Source organism: Trachurus trachurus (assembly GCF_905171665.1).
Source record: "Trachurus trachurus genome assembly, chromosome: 13".
Classification (NCBI taxonomy): domain Eukaryota; kingdom Metazoa; phylum Chordata; class Actinopteri; order Carangiformes; family Carangidae; genus Trachurus; species Trachurus trachurus.
Genome location: NC_139892.1, coordinates 13,765,628 through 13,786,427, shown reverse-complemented (window position 1 = coordinate 13,786,427; position 20,800 = coordinate 13,765,628). Strand labels below are relative to the sequence as shown.

At 40.5% G+C, this 20,800-nt stretch overlaps 1 protein-coding gene across 1 annotated transcript in view; it reads left to right on the top strand.

The window, feature by feature from the left end:
* The window catches only part of lrrc75a (leucine rich repeat containing 75A), a gene marked incomplete at both ends in the record, with an annotated part of 74,267 nt that overhangs the window by 25,855 nt on the left and 27,612 nt on the right, over window positions 1-20,800 (top strand). Inside the window, one exon of the mRNA XM_083985826.1 lies at window positions 12,339-12,451. Coding sequence (XP_083841952.1) covers window positions 12,339-12,451 — 113 coding nt within the window. The remainder of the gene's footprint in view (window positions 1-12,338; window positions 12,452-20,800) is intronic.

Genomic DNA, 20,800 nt, shown 5'->3' with positions numbered 1-20,800 from the left:
TGACACAGCATTACATCAGAGTCAGAAACAGAAAACATTGTTATGGTCGCTCCAGGAAAGAGAACAGGACGAGGGTAAAGATATGTAAATATACAAGGTAAATATATACATAATATATTGGAAAAGCTAAGTCCTTATACCAAAATATGAGAAAAATATGATAGATTTAAGCACTGTCATATTATTTGTATGAGTAGATAGATCAACAAGTTATGGAGCTATATCATTTTTGTATACATGTGTGTGTACACTATATTTGTACATATAACATAACTATATAACAAACTATTAAATATAAAACTGAACTCAGAAGCTGATTAAACAAGGAAGAGAATGAAAGAAAAAACTGAATAACTAATATTAGAGAAGATAAGAGCGGAACATATATTACAAATGTAATAATGTTGACATAGTGAGACTAGTAAGATAAGGGTTAAATTAAAGTTAAGGTTAATGTAAGTTTAGGTTAAGTTAAGGGTAATGATTATATTAGTTATAGCTGATGAATGAATTTAAATCAATATAGTGTCCTCTGAAGTCGTGTTTTAGTGGAGGGGGGGCAGTAGTGATTTATGAGTAATCAATAACTTAGTGGTTCCTCGCTAACCAGCACACACACACACACACAGCTTTTTAGTCTCTCCATCACTTTGTCTTTGCTGAAGCGTGTCTTGTAAATTTCTCTATTTTCCAATGATTTAAATTTCCTCTTTAATCAGGATCTTTCCTGTTTGTGTAATTCATATCATAGATGATTATCAGGGCATCAACATGCTAATAATGTGTAAATGCAAATTTCTTTGAGTACCACCATAATTAATGTAAAATAAAGTTTCATCTGCATAGAGCAGCACATTTGTCCATTATTAAAGGGCTAGTTCAATATTTTGGCAAATTGGCCCATTGCCATAATCCCTATAGTCATAGCAGTAGGATTGTTACCTTTAATTGTCGGTGCAAGCTATTTTTAGAACGGCGGAGCAGAGCCGCCAGCTGCTCAGAGCTATGCTACGGATTTGTCTTGGGATTTGGGTGGGACATGGTATTTTTTGGTTTCCCTCATCAAACTCATTAAATACACAATCCAACAACTCCAAAACGCTGTCGTGGACAAGTTGTGACCTGCACATTCACCACGCTATGAGATAACAGAACGTTACGAGACAGAGTTGTTTTCGAGGTAAATGCAGAGACTGCTTGCTGAAAAACTGCTCAAGACAGGAACACGCATCAGCAGTTTTGCATGTATTTACCTCTAAAGCAGTGGTCCCCAAACTACGGCCCGCGGGCCAGATGCGGCCCGCGTTCAAATTCCAACCGGCCCGCAGCCTCTGTCATCAAAAAAATCAATAATATGCGGCCCGCCAGCACGTACAATTTTTTTTTGTCTCAGCACCTGGGCGCGTTTGTTCCATAGCGGAATGAAATGAAGGGAGTGAAGCCTTTTTGTCAGTCATCCAGGATCTTTGTCTCTGTGGGGGGAGGCGGGGCCGCTACCACACACACAGTGCAGCATGTGAGTCTGTAAGGAGCAACGCTACGTAACGTCAGTTGCCAACTTGGTGACTTTCTCCCTCTGGAGACTTTCCAAACCCTCTCATCGACTTTCTTTTTGACAGAAGCCACTAGCGACAAATCTAGCGACTTTTCCGGTGCTGTTACTGTTACAACGCTTCTGGTTTGGAGACTCGGACGTGAAAGCACGTCATCATCACTGCTGTTTCCAACGAGCAGCGGTGCTGCCGTGAGCCCCCCGCCCCCGTCACACCGGCGGTGTCACGGAGCTGTCCCCGCTATGAGACCCGCTCCACGCCGCTGACACCCCCACCACACCCGTCTTAGAGCGACATACACAGCCTCAGTCACTCACCTCATCTACTGTGATGACACACGGTCAATATCTATTCAAGTGCAGTTTTGTTGAGACTTGATAAGCCATTTTATTTATTGTTTTGGTTGTGTGTGGTTTTATATTTGAGTGCATCTTTTCTTAACAGAGACAGGGTCTATTCTTGTTTTTGGTTTGATTTTTATTCAAGTGCAATTTTTGATTTTTTAAAATATAATATAATATAAAATGTAATAATGTTTCAAATTAACCTAGATATGTTTAAGCTTCCTTTTTTCCCCAGACATTTATGTCATTTTATGTGGTCTTCAAATATGAAAAGCAGAGTGATTTTGGTAAAAACTTGTTTAGATTTATTTATCTATGTGAAGAAATGAAAAGAATTCCATTTGCAATGAAAAAAAAAAGTATTAAATAGTTAATTTGCATTTAATGTTAATGGTTCAAAGGATGTCAGGCTGAATGGTCGGCCGACCCGGCCCCCACACATTTTTACTTCACCAAATCTGGCCCTCTTTGCAAAAAGTTTGGGGACCCCTGCTCTAAAGCAACTCTGTCCGGTAACGTTCTGTTATTATCTCATAGCGTGGTGAATGTGCAGCTCACAACTTATCCATCAGAGCATTTTGGAGTTGTTGGATTGTGTATTTGATGAGTTTGATGAGGGAAACCAAAAAATACCATGTTATATCCAAATCCCAACCTACTCCTAAAACTGTAGGGATTATGGCAAAGGGCCAATTTGCCAAAATGTTGAACTATCCCTTTAAACACTTGGAAAAGATGCATTTATGGTCCATTTTAAACACATAAAATGTGTAATTGTGACTGTAATTAATGGACCCTTGTGTTTAATCATGTTTAAAGACCTAATCATATATAACCTTTGGTTGTGTGATGTAACTCCCACTCTGACCACAAACTGAAGGACGTCAGTGTCCTCTGATGAGAGCACATCGTGTCCTCTCATCGAGATCTGAGATCTGAGCCGAGAGCTCAGGTCTTTTCCCCCTGAACCTCTCGACCGCCGAGACGAGAGCAATAAGATCGAATTATCCAAACAATTCATCTGCAGAAGTGGAGGAGGAGCAGTAATTTAGCCGAGCATGTGGGGCACGCAGTGAAAAATAGGACCAAAGTGATGTTTCCATTTTACTGTGCAAACGAACTTTAACAGCAGGCCGGCCCGAGGGGGACGGAGCAGCGATGAGGCAGACGGATAAATAGGAGAAAGAGAGAGATGAGAGAGAAAGAGGGAGAGATGGAAGAGAGGGAGAGAGAGGAGGGAGGTCATCAGTCCTCTGGAGACTGGAAAAGATTCATAGATGTGTTCAGTATCAATAATGTAACGAGGGAGAGGAGGAGCAGAAGCGAGAGAGAGAAAGAGAGGGAGGGAGAACAAGAGAGAAAGGCGATAAAAAAAGACAAGAAAAGGAGAAACTGAAAGACAGAGGATGAAAGAATGAAGACAGAAAGCAGTGAAATGTTAAAAAAAAAAAAGGCCAAAACTGAGGCTGCGACCAGCTGCTGCTGCTGCTGCCATCGACCTGGAAGCTCACTCATTCATTCACAGCACAATTCAACTCATGCAGCTTTATTGACGTGACAAGAAAACTCTGACTGTACGTTACCGAGAGCGAGGCGACAAAAACACCACAACAACAACGTCAATATGTCTGAGCCGAGAGACGACACAGATAAACAAGAACCACAGTTAAACAACATAGTTACTGGTTTGGTATTGACCTTTAAAATGTGTCTGGTGCAAAATATAGAAGCATACAGACATTTCAATGAAATAATAAAAACAATGCAATTGCGAAAAATGTTGACGCTTCTGCAACCAGGACGTTGTATTTCAAGCTTTTAGCGTTAGCGTGCATACTTGAGCTTATGTCGTCTAAAAGGTTTTTCATCAGACCCCGAGTCACGACTTCTTGAAGCTGGAAACTGTTAAACAGCAGAGATATATTTTGGGATGGCAGGACATTACATCAGAGTAGGGAAGTAGATTTATACATGCAAACATGTCAGGACTGTGTTTCAGTGCAGGTGTCACAAAATAGTTTAAAAATAAATAAATTAGCTTTATAGTAGATCCAGAGAATTTTTCTTAACTTTTTAGGTTTGCTTTTCTTATTTAATGTATCGGCATTTTGGATATTTGTACAAGTTTATATTAATCTTATTAAATCTTGAATGACATCTAAAAAAAATAGCTGAATATGTTTGACCACCCCTTTTATGTATAAAAAACAGAATTAAAGCAGTACTAAAGAACTTTCAGTTTTGGTTGAGTTTGGCGGCGCCTGTGGACCAAAGCGGTAGTGTTTTGCCTGAAGGAACATTCCATTTCCCATGAACACTAGCGTGAAGCCCTGTAAATATCCTGCATTAAAATTAACAGAAGACATCAAAACTAAGTTTCTGTTTCCAGTGAATCATTTCAAAGTGAAAACACAAACATAATCCATTGCTAAAGTGCCGTTTTGCCTGCTCCCTCCTTGTTGTGACTCGCAAAAGTGAAAGTGAAAGTAAAGTGAGAGCAGGGTTCCTACCATGCTCCTCAAAGCTGCTTAGTGCCAGAGAAAGAGATACAGACCCCCTCAGACCACGACAGATGTCATTCAACTTGTTGTAAGTTGATGTATCATCACAAAAGTTATGAAAATATTTTATGAAGGTTGAAAAGTTACTTAGTGCTGGTTTAATACAGTAAATACAATTAATACTGCACATACATATCACAATTAGGTAGGTAAAATGGGTAAGTAAAAAGGTAAAAATGTAGCATAGCCACAGGAATAATCCTGCATAATTTCTCTTTAAACGTTATTTTATAAGAACAACAATAACAACAGTCTCAGTACAGATCAGTCGCTGCTGCAGGTCGCTGCTGCCGGTGTGTTTTTAAAAATAGCAGGTTTGACCCCCCCCCCCCCACAAAAAAAAAATGAGTCGAGCCGAGTAGTGCTAGTGGAAAAGGTCCAAAACAGTATAAAACAGTATGCAGAAATATTTAAATACAGTAAATTCATAGACTGGAGAGATGTGTTGGGATGGAGGCAGTGTAGCTGATGGCACGTCGTCGGCTCAGTTTCTGTCCAAATATTTTACATTTCAACCTGAAGAAAATGGAAATTTATGAACTTCTCCTTCCACTTCTGTCATGCCAATATCACATTTTCCAGTCGGCTGCTTAAACCAGCGCAGAAGAAGCTCCTCTGGGTCATTGGAGAATTTTGAAATGCGCAAACAATGAATAAAAAGTTATAATAGAATAAATAAACATTAAAACCTGTGAATGTTAAACCTGGGTTCATATTTGTCTCATGCCCAGTGTAAACGAGCTGTAAACACCACTGAAATATCGTCACCTTATAAAGTTGATATTTGGCGAATGTGCTTGGAAACAGTTTTTTTTTTCCAGCAGACACAGCAACACCAACCCTCAGTGTCGGGGCTTTCTGGTTTCACACATGCTGGCTCAGTGGATTGTTGCTGTAATTGCTTACACCTGTGCTTTTCCTGCGATGACAAGTGTCATTAGAAAAAGAAACTGAGCATCTGGTGCTTCACATTATTATCTCCACATTTCCTCTTTTCAGTGCAACTTTAAATGTATTTGTGCCAGTCACAGTTTTGATTGCACCAGCGTGCACCATGGGCCCTTAATGATAAATTCAGGTGTGGAAAGCATGGAGGAGTATTATTATGCGCTAAAATAATCTTGCATAAATGAATAATCCAACCCCCATTCAGACCGTACCTATTAACATTTCAGGTGGAGGTGGTGAATCAGATATTCACTGTGCTCCTCGGTTAATTGAGCTCATTGTTCCAGACTCTTTTTAAACCACAAACTGTGAAAACTCGGGATGTGATCTGTAATCAACGTCCTGCAGGACTGAAAGAGGAGCAACAATGCAGGTACCCACCTGTAGCTGAGATTATAAACATCACAATGGTTCCCAAATGGGTTTGTATATCGCTCAGTCGTTAGTCGCTGGTATCTTCTGTTCGTGTGTTTGCAGAAAAGTTTCTTTATCTGATTGAGTCAATGAGACTTTCAGCTGCTGGAAAGGCTATACATTTTATATTGCAGACTTTCATATTATAGATGTAATATTCTCTATTGGGCATTTCATACATACTGTAACTTTATGTTTTTAAATACCAAGGCTCACAGGTCTGTACTATGTCTTTGTTTTTTTTTTGTTTTTTTTATTCTATCAAAGCACCTCGTAGCATAACTTTCACTAAGAGAGGTTCTTTATACAGTAGATTAAGTATATTATTATATACAGTAAAGGCTGGATGTCAGGTTTATTTATAGTGTGATAATAATATAAATGTCAAATGAAAACTAAACTTTTCACATTATAAAGAACCATTTCATCCGTCCATTGCCAGTATAACACCTCGTCCTGACATGCAGCGAGCAAGCGAAACGGCAACGAAAACTCGTGCGAGGGTGTCCTGATATGCAGCGTGACGATTTTGTCGCGAGTATATTCTATTGGTTTAGAATCCAAACCAATCAAATTATCGAGGGACGTAAACAAACTTGCGGCGCTATTTTGAGATTCCTGGCATTTCCTGGTTGCCGTTTTTCACATCTTTGAGTGTTTTTTCCTCTCATATTCTCCTCTCTCTGATAACTTGCTTGTCAACAGAAAGCAGCGTGTACTTATCAACCAATAAGAAGTGTTTAGGGGCGGGACACCGCCGCAAAATGTCGTCCAGATAGAGACAACGCAAGCGATAATTTCAGGGTTGAGCGACATCACTGGACGGTGCGACGTCGCTCGCGGCACGTCAGGACAGGCTGATTGAAAAGTATGCATTCTAATCTCTTTTCCTCACTCGCTCGCGTCGCTGTCGCATCGCTGTATGTCAGGACGCGGTGTAAAACATGGATTTGTGCAACATATTAATAAAATAGATAAATATATAATGAGAAAAAAGTAAAGGAAGACAATAAAGATTAAGTTTATTGTATTTTACAGGAAATTTCCCGTACAGCCCGAGAAATACACACATGGTACCTACATAAAAATGTGCAAACGTGAATACAAACACTGACCACTACGCACACATACATTCAAACATCCACACAGATACTTTCAAAACATCTCCACAGTTTTTCAATCAGAGTCATCATCACTTCATTTAATTTGAAAAATATGAAATTCATTTGGCAGCCAATGAAGTGAAAGAACATTTCCTCTCCTTTCCCTCTGGGTATCGACTCAATGACAAAAACAACTGTCTGATAGAAATATAGTTTTTCTTTTTTCCTCTTTACTTTCCATCCCCTTCAGTCTTTTACAGAATAAAACACACACTCTCTCTCTTTCAATTCAGGAAACATCCAAACGTCTCTGTTGATGTCACTTCTTCCCCTCTCCATCTGTTTTCTGAGTGGATACTGACACCTGCAAACCTGACTCACCCTCTGAATAAATGCATTTCCGTGCACACGGGTGGAGGGTTGTGTTGAGGCAGATGGGTAATAATGAAGCAGCTTGTTAGCAACCTGGTTAAGCCGCTGAGTAGAAACCTGAGACTTCTGACATTTGTGATTCATCGTCGTTATTGTTTCGTCACGACCGGGCAGATGCTGTTTCACATGAGTGTTGCCTATAATTTACCCATCAGGCACCTGGAGACGGGAGGGTTAGGGGGTCATTGTACAGCACATTTTAAATCATCTTGTGTGACGTTCGAGTGCAACGTGTATTTCAGAGTCTTTGCAGAGTGAATGTGACGTAGCGCAGTGGGAGGTAAACGACAAAGCCCGTCAACTCGTCATGTAGCACTGAATTCCCAACAGGGAGTGTGTGTTAAAGAGTGTGTGTCCTGTCATATCAGACACTGTGACACTGACAGAAGGTGTGTGTGTGTGTGTTAATTCTTCGCTCCACTGGTCCTCGAATCCTTTAATTACCTCCCCGTGTCTTTCTCCTGTCTGTCGGCTCGGCAACACTTCACCGCGCTCCGCCTCATTCGCAGATAACGTCGTGTCCAACGTGTGTGTGTAACACCATTTACTGCAAAGCTTTAAAGCCCCTGTATGGAGCTTTTAAAGGACAATTCCAGGCGAATTCAACTCGGGGGTGTATTTTCCTATCGTTTTAGGTCTAAAAGAAGGAATCTGAAGATTTTCAGTTTAATTGCTCCTGTTTTGCGGTAGTTGCGTCTGTCCCCGCATCGCCACGGCAGAAATGAATGGGAGTGGATGTAAGTTCCGCTGTTTAGGCGGTTTACATCCCTCAAAGCCGCAATTTTTTTCCACAGACAGCGTCAGATGGCTACTCAAACATGCACCGAGAAGTTTATTTAGGCTACTTCAAGCAAGCCGACATGTTTGTAAAACTCGATCTAATTCAAAGTCTCGCGGAGTCTCGCGCGAGACCCAAGTTGTAGTGCTGGTGTGTTCAGGCGCAGTTGGAGCTACCGTTTGTGTCATAAACACAGGAATATCAACTCTTGACTTGCTTCAAGTGTAAATTTTTTTCCACAGACAGCGTCAGATGGCTACTCAAACATGCGCCGAGAAGTTTTTTTTACTTGAAGCAAGTAAAGAGTTGATATTCCTGTGTTTATGACACAAACGGGAGCTCCCACTGCACCTGAACACACCGCGCACGGCAACTTGGGTCTCGCACGAGACTCCGGGAGACTTTGAATTAGATCTAGTTTTACAAACATGTCGGCTTGCTTGAAGTAAATAAACTTCTCGGGGCATGTTTGAGTCGCCATCTGACGCTGTCTGTGGAAAAAAATTGCGGCTTTGAGGGATGTAAACAGCCTAAACAGCGGAACTTACATCCACTCCCATTCATTCAGACGCAACTACCGCAAAACAGGAGCAATTAAACTGAAAATCTTCAGATTCCTTCTTTTAGACCTAAAACGATATGAAAATACACCCCCGAGTTGAATTCGCCTGGAATTGTCCTTTAACTGGATACGCAAAAGTCTCTGGTTTCTGCTGATGTGTCTCTGTTTCCTACAACAGCAAATGAGCCCATCAGTGTGAAGATACGCTATTTCTAAGTAGTCTAATTCTATACCTCTGGAAGGCATGGTCAGGTCGGACCACTGACAAAACGATATGAATAGATACATTACGCTACTAAAAAAAAAAAAAAAAGCAAGCCCCGTCTTCTTTCCGACGTTTCCAAAACAAATCTACACGCGCCGGCCAGACAAACGTCTTCATGACAGTGGGAAATGCAGACTTCACTCCGCCGCTTTCGTCCACAGGGGCCGCCAAAATCAACACTAAATGAAAAGTCTGTACAGGGGCTTTAACCTGTAACTGCATCAGAGGTGTCTAAATATTAAATTTACACTTCAGTAGGTAAACCTGTGCAACTGCAAAGGCCTGTAATCACATTGTTTTCCATTTTTGTTTCTAAATAAACTGAATATTTTTAAGATTTTGAACAAGTGTTTAAATTGTTTTAAAGTTCCCCCCCACGAGGAATACTGACATCTTTATGTACGAGAAGTTGGATTTCCTAGGAAGAAGAAGAACATGCAGGATACCAAGAGGGTCCTGACAGCTTAGGCAGCCTGGCCCCTAATTACACTATAGTCTGGATGTTGTTAGCAGCTTTGATGGATTTACACTGGCATTTACACTGGTTGTGTTTCTTTTATTTCGATACCGTCCTGAATACACACACACACACACACACACACACACACACACACACACACACACACACACACACACACACACACCTATGGCCCTACAGTATATTGCAAAGAAAAGGTCAAGTGTTAGCGATGAAGCTGCAGCTCTGAATCCTCCGACTCACACGTCATCACTTTAGTCACTTCTCCAGCTCTTGTTGCTCGTCTTGTCTCGTCTCGTCTCCGTCGGCATCCCGGTCGATAACTGATCCCTAAATAACAGAATAATGGAGGAAGTGATGCTGCTCATGTGAAACCAGACCAACACCTTCAGCCAAGGCCGAACTCTGCTGCCGCGCCGACACAGAAACTGATCAAAGGGATAAAAATAAAAATCCTTGATCCATCTCTGTAACAAGATCTGAACTAAGATATTGATAATACACATTATTGTCTTCCTGTCCCTTCAAATAGTTTGGTGCTAATCAATTAAATACTTAACAAACAAACAAACAATATCAACTTAGTGACAGTTATAATCTATAGTTAGGTGAAGGTTATTTCTGTAGGTTTTTATGGTTTCTTGTCCTAGTATTGCACTCTTATGGAGTCATTTTTTGCACTTTATTTCATTATTTCTTTCTTGTTTACTGAACGTTGTCTCTGACTATTGTATGACTATTTATTTATTAATTGTTGAGGGTTGAAGAGGTGTCTGGCACACTGTCTTTCATTGTATTGAACTGCAGTACCTTTAATGTGTATGACTATAAACTAAACTAACTAACTATTCTAGTGTTTCCTACTATTTTGTCTACTTTTTAATCATTATTATGTCATTTTATCATCATTATTCTAATTTTCTCCTCAGATAAAGCACACTGAGCTGCATTTTCTGTTACGAAAGTTGCAAAATAATTAAAGTTTATCATTATAAATTTTGATTAAGATGTATAGTTTCTTTTTTTTAGTACAAATATTTATTTTCTTTTAAAACACAATAAATATGACATGACACAGTCTTGTTCATTTTAGCTATAACAAAAAAAAACACACTTCTAAGTAAAACACACATGCAAAATAAAGATTTTTTAAAAAACACATTACATAAACACACCATTAAATAGACAAACATGCAAAATTCACTATCAACTATCAACACTATTTCCAGTTGCAGCACCTTCAGGCCTTAACCTGTCCTCCTCCTCCTCCTCCTCCTCCTCCTCCTCCTCCTCCTCCTCCTCCTCCTCCTCCTCCTCCTCCTCCTCCTCCTCCTTTGCACGGACTCTTCAAGACTCTCAACTCTCTCCAGGAACACAATGTCCTCATGCTCCTTGGCGTCACAAACACAACTGTGAACTGTCACGTCACCTGCCTCCGCCACCAGCTCAAAGGCCTCTTCTCTTGTCAAGCCTTGATCCAAAACACTATAGACTGCAACCTGTAATCCCCCACGCACATCGAGATCGCCACAAAAGACACAGACAATCCAACGATGTATAGTTTCCATGGCTAATTGTGTATATTCAGCATTGAGTTAAAGTATAAACTAGAATTCCTCAGAACATCCATTTCTTTATGGTACAAACATCAAATACAGCAGCAAATTGAAGACAACTGCTTTAAAATGGAAAACTAAACCAAAAATAATGTATTTTACTGGAGCAATATGTTAACAGATGTAAAACTGCAACACTGTTCTATGCTAAGAAAAATCTACTGCGACCTGTCTGGTGTGTTAATACGAAGATATTTCTGACTCTACAACACTTATTCTCAAATTTAGTGTAAATCATGAAAACATTAAATCTTTAGACTTAAAGCTAGTGCGTAACTTCTATCGCCCCCTATAGGATTTCTGCGTTATTACAACGATACAGCCGGCACCTCAATATGGCGTATGGCCCCTCCCCTCCCCACCGCTACCGTTTATCACTCTCTTTCTTCGCCAACAGACCTTCTGCCGAACGGGGAGGCTTTTTCTTTTTAGTAGGATCCACTTCTGAACCTCTTGGTTGCTTCTTCGGGTTCTCAGCCATGTTGCTTTTAGCAGCGCTCTCCTCCCCCCTCCCTTTTCGTTGTCAGGTAAAACCCAGTAGAACGCGTTCCAGGCAGGCTTTTGAACCCGTAAGTTACGACTTCAAGTCACAACTTACAGTACGACTTTGTAGCGTTCCAGGCAACCCGTAACTCGTGTTTTTCCGACCTGTTTTACCTGTGAAAGTCACTATAACGGCCACTCGTAACTTCTGACCCGTGAACTCGTACCAGATCGAACTGGTACGACTTCACAGGTCGGAAAAAACACGAGTTACGGGTTATTTCCTGTCTGCCAGCGCAGGAATGTCGCCAACGTCACCAAATAGAAAAAGAACAAATACTGAAAAATACTGCGAGGCGTTAGAGAAGCCGAACGGCTTAATCAGCGTTGTATCATCTCCTCTTGTAGTGGCTTGGGTGAAACGGATATTTACAGACACATAGAAGTTACGCAGAACAGCTTTAACAGATGTGAAAAAAAGACTTAAGCAATCATATTTAACGTGATGTCAGTCAGATGTATCAACAGCAGTAAATCTCTTCACAGTCCAACACAGAAATGAGTCATGACTGATTTGCTGAGTAGAAAACTGTGACCAGCTGTTCTCACCGCTGGTTCCCTCCAATATGGCCGCCAGAAGGTTTCCTCTCGTCACCACACACTTCGTCTATATAGGCTAACTGAAGCTGTGTGTGTGTGTGTGTGTGTGTGTGTGTGTGTGTGTGTGTGTGTGTGTGTGTGTGTGTGTGTGTGTGTGTGTGTGTGTGTGTGTGTGTGTGTGTGTGTGTGTGTGTCCAACAGGAGGGCGACTCTCTCGGGGCGATGGAGAAGGTTTGTCGTCAGCTGACCTACCACCTCAGTCCTCACTCGCGGTGGAGGAGACAGGGTCTGCTGAAGAGGAAACCCCAGGCCTGGTGAGTGTGCATGCAGTGGACGTCAGGTTACTATGGTTACCAAGCCATCACCGTGAGGACCACTATTATTATGGGGACATTGTGGGGTTGTGAGGACATTTTAATATTTTAAGGACAATTTAGTTTTATGAGGACTTTTCTCACTTGTGAGGACTTTCTGGCATCTTGGGAACATTTTGATAATACTTCTTTTGTATTTTTAGGACCTTTTAGTTTAATAAGCAGTTTTTCACAAACCAAGAAATCCCATGAGCCTCCGTAGCGTAGCTCTGAGCAGCTCACAGCTCTGCTCCACCGATCTAAAAATAGCTTGCACCGGCAATTGAAGGTAACGTAACCTACTCCTAAAACTATAGGGATTATGGCAATGGGCCAATTTGCCAAAATGTTGAACTATCCCTTTATGTCGGTGGAGTTACGTAACTTTTCTTTGTATCCAAACATCTCATTCATCACCTGCAGCCTGGAGGTCTTAGTCGTACACACACATACAGATAAAAACTCCATCAAACAAAGTCGACTCACTCATCCCTTGTCTATAGGGATTATGGCAATGGGCCAATTTACCAAAAATGTTGAACTATCCCTTTAAGACATTTTGGCATGATGAGGACATTTTGGCATCTTTAGGGTATCTTGGTGTTATGAGCACATTTTTAGGTATTGCGAGCAGGGCACACTCATGAAATTTTAGTTGATATGTTGCCATATAAATTACAATTAATGATTTAATTTGGCTTTTTCTGATAGGTTTATGCCAATATTATAGTATAAACCTAATTTAGTTCAAGTTAAATAATACGCACAATAATATTGCACCTTATGAAGAAGAAGAGACATCTATTGGCTTTGCAACTAAATCCATTATGCTAATGTCAATAGCCATTAAACCGTAGCAGAAGATGAAGGGGGCGCAATGTGATGATGTCATTAAAAACGGTGGAAAAACAACGATTTCTGTTAGTTTCATCCAGATGGTTTTATACAGGTGAATGGAAATGATTTAAAGATTACGCAAAATGATTGCAATCGGCATTGGTTGGCGGTGTGAACTCTCTGTGGTGTTGTGAGGCTGATGGGTAAAACCTGTTATAAGTTCAGGGTTGAGATTTGTTTTTGATTAAATTTATTTTAAAGGTTGTCAACGAGCGTCCTCATAATTTTTAGCAGCACAAGATGCAAAAAACCATTGAGATTATATGAGCAGATATTTCACTTTTGATTTCAGTGTGAAATTATCATTTTTGCATCATTTTCACTTGAGAAATATAAAATTAATGATGTGGTGTTTGTTGGGTCTTGCACCAAACAAACGTGTCCATTTACATCTTGAGAAAATGCAACACTACATTTATGGTTCTGACGTTGCAGCAACAACGTTTATATACATTTTACCTGCGATTATACGTATTGTGATAAATGGTGCAGCTCTACTCACAAGTATGGAAAGACCAGCATGTGTGTGTGTGTGTGGTACAGTGTGCCTTTTTGTTTTTGTCAACATCTCAGTGTGTCACCAATCACCGACGTGTCATCATCTGCTGCCCCTTTGGATGCCGTGGAAGAATCCACCGATGTCTCTGTCTCTTTATTTTCTCACTCTCACTGATCCACACAGTTGGAGATGAAGTCACTTCCCGCTGCGTCACCTTCACTGTCTCTCTTTTTTTTTTTTTCTATCTCCCTCTCACTGTCAAACACACACTCCCGTCTTCTTTGATGCACGTTAATGCATAAATGTGTGTTTAGGTTTATAGAAACCTCTTTTTGTGCAGCTGAGTTTCCTGGGCTGAACCATAACGCTGCCTGTTGCACCAGTATGTTTGACTTGATGAACGTTTTATTCGTTGTAATTGTATTTCTCTGCTCTCTGGTGCTCACTATTTAATGGTATTGCTTAATTGGATCGGTGTACACTGAATTACCGCATGGAGCATTAGGGAACAAGCGGAGCATTAGGCAGCGTAAAGGGAACAGGCCCCAAATGAGAATTAACTCATTATCTTCTCACCCTGAGGTTCAGTTTCAGTTCAGTTCGTCCACGCTAAAATCCATCAGGTTCATCACGTCAGAGTTTCTGAAGAACATAAAGATTTAACAAATACAAGTTCAGGCCTCGTCCACATGGGAACAGAGCGTTCCCAAAACGATCTTTATCTTTTTCGTTCTTAAAAAGATTCAAGAAATGTCTAAATCCACTTGAGGCGAGACAGCCTAGGCAAAAAAATATATTTTAATAGATATCACTATGTGTGCACTCACTATGCAATAATGTATTGCAAGTTTTCTGAATTTTATGTTTATGTATGCAAATGAGGCACTAACTAATTAAATATGCGCTAATTTGCATATATCACCAAGAACAGAATCACCAACATTGGATGATGCCAGATTCAAAAGTTTGGTTTCATCTTGTTGATACATTCCACGAGAACATTTTTACAGATGGGACTGTGGCTATGTCCTCTTATCAGCCCATATAATACCATTTAAAAAAACAACAATTTTCGCCATGTTTTTGGTATAAAATGTACTTAAACCCAGCTATGATGTGACGTATTAGACCTTCAAATGCATCCTCCGAAGGATGAAGCCCCTGAACCGAGACACAGCTTATAAGTCGACTAAACACGAGAACGCTGACTGGGAGTCAATCGATGCCGCTTTAACAGGCGCGTTTGAAGGGCAGTAAGGGACCCAACAGTAGTCAGCCATTGTTGTTGTAATGTGACGTCAGGTTACAGGTTAGAGAGGTGGCGCTGTGACATCATTGTTTCACAAAAGACGCGTTTTATCGTCTACACAAAAACACTAGGGAGGAGTTTTGAGATTTACCCACTCTGGGACTTGTTTCCAAAAATATAATTCAAGGACTCACAGAACACTGTTTCCATGTGGTCGAAAGGCTGAAATGAAAAAGAAAAACTTTTATTGGATGGGCCCTTGAATGTAACATCTGTGAATCTTCTCACTGCATCTTCAGAAACCTCCAAAAAGTATTTCTACACAAAGACAAACACACACACACACACACACTGTGAGTCACTGCATCTGTTTGCACATTTAAAACGAGGGAGTTTAATAAAGTAAAGAGAGAAAATGTCACAGTTTGGCACCGTGAGCTTGGTCGTATTCAGCTGTCATCATGCTTCATTAGACAGTGTAAATGTTGTGTGTGTTTGAAAATGCACTCAGAAAGAACTGGTTGTCACATTTAGAGAGTGAATCATTTTGACTCCAGAACATCTGACTCACGTTGGACCGAAGCAAACATTTTCAATATCAGTTCATCTGCTGAATACTGTATCTTAATTTACAGAGTCATATTTTGTTCTGATACATCTTGAAAACAGTGAAAATGTTGAGATTTGTCAGACCGACCTTCTACAACACAAACATACAGTAACCAACTTCTTATCATGTAAAACAACAGGAAGTAGAAACTTTTCAAAGTAGTTACACCTGCCAAATTAATCTAATCCAGTATCACTGCAGCTGTGATGTGATTAAATTCCAATTATTTTTGCTTCACAATCATTTTCCCAAGTAATAACAACCATGAATCAATGTGTCTCCTGATGTAAACATGACAGTATTGACACATAATTTAATGAGGTGTTTTAATGGAATCAGTCTTTATAAATATATTCAACTCACATATTCAACATGAAACACTCACAAAAAATATGCTGATTACAAATTTGCTTCAATAAAGCAGTTAAAATATGGATAAAATCAATTATAAAAGTCAATAAAATAAAATAGAAAAAAACATAAATGTAAAAAAAAAAAATGATGTTAAGATACTTAAAACTTAAGCAATTTTTTTTTACTATTGGTCCAAATTGAAATCAATCTTTAATTTCTTGCGTTTGTTTTTCTAATTTCCGATGTTTCGGGGCATAAAAGCAGCATTTTCATCCACATAAATTGCAAAATATTACAATAAGCTTTCAATAAAACATATTTATGTCTATAAAAATCCTATTACATTTCATTTTTATGATAAGAAAACCCACTTTCTGCTCTCGGGAACCTGTAAACCTGATTCCTGTGTTTCTGTACAACCTTAACAGAGAGCTGCTGTAAAACACTTCCTGCTGCGAGCAGATGGTACAGGAACGACATTATAGTGCGACACGTCTTGTCACAGAGAGGATTCCCCACCGTCGTGTGAATGGAGGGATCAGTTGTTTTATCGAACACCGGGTGTCGGCTCAGCTCGGGAAAAAAAAAAGCTGTTTACTGTCAAATGTAAAGAGGAAGAAAAACAACAATCCAGCTTTGGACCATGAGATTGGCCTCCTGCTGAGTGTGTGCGTCGGTGTGTATGTGTGTGTGTGATCGGTTGGTTTTGATTTGTGACATAGTGAACTCCATATAAAAAGCTGTGCCGGCAGCAACTTCACCCGTAATGGAATTAAACGAAGCCGCAGCTGAAAATTAAAATGAGTTTGGTAATTATCTTAAGTAATTCTGAACTGGTGGAGTGGATTTAATCTTCACGCTGCCGTGAACTCCAGTCAGAGTGATTAGCCAGAGGAGGGACGGGCCCACGTTTACTGCTGAGAGATGAGATTGAATCATCCCTTTGCATGGAAAACACTCTATTAAAGCCCTACACACACACACACACACACACACACACACACACACACACACACACACACACACACACACACACACACACACACACATGCTTAGGTCTTTATGGTGATTACGTCACCCCCTGCTGGAGCCAACAAAGAAGAGAAATGTGTCTCCGCAGATGAGAAACAGCCCGACGACGACGGCGACGACTGAGTTTTCACTTTTAACACACATCAACATCTGTCGGCTCTGAAACATGGAGTCAGGGCCATGAGAGAGGAAATCCATCCATCAGTTTTAAATACGATAGAAGAAGGAGTTTGTCGAAGGTTTGTTGATGTAACTGCTTTAAAAAAAGAAAAAGAAAGTCAAATAAAAGTCTCCAGTGTTTCCAGATGAAGCTGTTATTTCAGCGCTGGAGCTACAAGTTCAGGTGTTAATGCACCAAAGATGTGTTCAGGGCACATCTGAGATCTCCAGACCACTTTGAAGGACTGCTCATTTTACTAATGTCCTCTGAGACTCTTTCATCATGAACTGAAAATATTTATAAAGAAAAAATCTTACTATTTCAAATGAATCGATACACCTTTATTACATTATAGATAGTGCAGATCAATCATTCATTGATGATTGGCTAATAACGACTCACATCTGTTAATTTGCATATGAAACAGGAAGTGAGATCCAAAGTGAGAGCAGATACTTGGAGCTGATCACTGAAGATGCAGGTTAATATCAGGTGTGAACAGGACAACATGGTTCAAGTCTGACTTCAGTTAAGTTAAGTTAAAGGAGAAACAAACACTTTTTCCTTGTTGTGATGATTTCTTTACAAAAATAAATGGTCGGAACGGTCGTTTCTGTGGCGGGGAGAGCAGGCGCTCTGCAATCGGATAGTAATGTCTAGGGGTGTCAACAATAATCGATTCGGCGATGCATTGCAATGCGGGACATGCACGATTCAGCATCGATGCGGCAACGTGCCATAATCGATTATGTCACTGTTTATTTTCTGGCCTCAAATAAAGTTGTGAAGTTTCAATTACCTCCGGGGGCATTTCCGGAGCAACGACATGCGCGTGACATGCGCAGCCTGTAGCCGCTAAGCGGCAGCACCAGCAGTAACAGTGTTGCCGCTGGCTTTCTTTTTCCTTTTTTTTTTCCACCCGTGGTCGGGTTGAAAATTAATTAATTAACGCTCATGAGTCCGGCCGTGTCGGGTCCGAGATTCAACAAGCCGCTCGGGTTTTACCGTTACTACAGGCAGTATGCCCGTTATCATCAATAAACACAGTAGAGGAGGGGGAGTGACTGAGCTCAGGCTGTGTAAGACGGGGGTCTCTGATGCAGTGAGAGAGAGACCTGCCGTGCCGTGTAAAAACAACCACAACAGAAAGTGTCACGACTTCCTGTATCTGGTCCTTCAAAATAAAAGCCCCATAGTCTTTCATATAGTTCAGTCATATTGATTTTGAGTTAATGTTGACAAGACAGGGCTCCAAAGGTTTGTTTGTTTTTTCCTGCGACCAATCGACCAATGAAATTTTGGTTGGCTAATTTTTGGGGGCAGCCCTAGAAGTGATTTATGTTTTCTTTTTCAGGTTTGAAAATCCCATATCCTATACCCTGTACCATTCAATTTTATTTTATTTAATGACATTTATGTCAAAGATACAGGAGAGTGATAATACTGACATAGCAGCCGATAAAATCTGTTGTTCAATATCTCATGACTGATGAAAAACTTGCCGTGTTGTGTGCAGTAGAATTTTGATGCATTGCAATGCATCGCAATGCATCGTAGAATCGAATCGAATCGAATCGTTACCTGCTGAATCGTAATCGAATCGAATCGTGAGGAGAGTGCCAATGCACACCCCTAGTAATGTCTTTCCAGGACGTTTCAGAGTTCAGCTACATGAGGTGAGTGATAACATGCAAAAACACAACGTTTATACTGTTTATACTGTAAACTATATGAGTTCAGTGGTGTGTCATAAGGATTCCAGTCATGTACCATAGATATTTGATTGTTTTTTGAGTGTTTGTTGTGGTTGAAAGAATTGCCCCCATAGGTTAGCGTTGTGGCTATCGCTAGCGCCGTCTAGCCATGGTGTAACTCCGTTTTGCCTGCATCAATTTTAGTCGCGTTTTTTGCTTCCCCCAACACTGGGTGACCATCAGGACAACTATTTAGGGGTCAAAAAAGGCCGGAATTCTCCTTTAGGTTAAAGGGGAACTATGTGTTCCCCTTCTCTGTGTCTCTAACCCTCCTCTCCTCCATGTGCATTTGTCTTCAACGAAGCCGGTCCGAAATCAATCCATGGAGCGGTGGATAACGTTATTTATCATCTACAATGTGTATATCTGTGTAGTCTTATCTGTCATAAACAAGATTCTCCCTGGAACTAGTACAAGTCATTTATTTAACCATAGGACTCTGGAGCTGCTTCATTAAAGGGATAGTTCACCCTAGAATGATATTTCGCTCACTATCTACTCACCCTCATGTTGACTAAGGGCTGGAAGAATTATCAGAGTCCACCGTCCCTTCTCTGAGTTACAGGGGGTCTCGGCGTAGCAGTGCATTTCAATGCAACGGTTGCAAAGGGACACCAGAGCTATTCGTAAAAAAACACACACAAAAAAACATCCAAATACCTCCATGATGCTCGTATGTAATGTCCGTCTTGTGCTGAAGCCCCAAATTGCGTAATTGTCCCGAAAAAAATTAAATAAGTCTATATTTTAAGCTTGTTTGTAGCGGAAGCTTCTCGAAGCTCCTCTTCCTGGTCCGTCCAAATATCGCGTGATTTGCGCCGGCGTCAGTGCGGTTACTGCGAATCACGCGATATTTGGACGGACCAGGAAGAGGAGCTTCGAGAAGCTTCCGCTACAAACAAGCTTAAAATATAGACTTATTTAATTTTTTTCGGGACAATTACGCAATTTGGGGCTTCAGCACAAGACGGACATTACATACGAGCATCATGGAGGTATTTGGATGTTTTTTTGTGTGTGTTTTTTTACGAAGAGCTCTGGTGTCCCTTTGCAACCGTTGCATTGAAATGCACTGCTACGCCAAGACCCCCTGTAACTCAGAGAAGGGACGGTGGACTCTGATAATTCTTCCAGCCCTTAGTCAACATGAGGGTGAGTAGATAATGAGCGAAATATCATTCTAGGGTGAACTATCCCTTTAAGGTAAAAATGTAGCATAGTTCCTCTTTAAGATAAGATAAGATTTTACTTTCTTCTTCCCACAGTGGGCATGTTTTACAGTCATGCAGCAGCAGACAGCAGTGAAAGGAATAAAAGAGCACAGATAATGAATTAGTCAAGAGGCTGAAAACACAGAAACACAGAGTCTTCAATGAAGCTTCACTGTTTCACTGTCACTCAGCTGAGATCGAACTGACAGGTGAAAGAGGTTTTTAATTAAGTCTGTACTAATTGAAACACGATGTTACACTGAAGGTCTCGGTGACAAAGGTCTGAGGCCTCGCTCTCTCTCTCTCTGTCTCTGTTAATTTGTCTTTTGTTTTGTCGTTAACCTCCAAACTGCAGGAGCTGCTGAAGCTTCATGATTAGTTACAGACAGAAATCCTGACAGTGATGAAGAATACACCTCTTCATTTATAAGTCTGTGTGTGTGTGTGTTACAAATGATGCTTTAGGCTTAACACACTACAGATTTACACTTTAATCTCCTCTACCTGTTTATTTTAAATGTGTGTTGTGTGAAATGTTAAATGT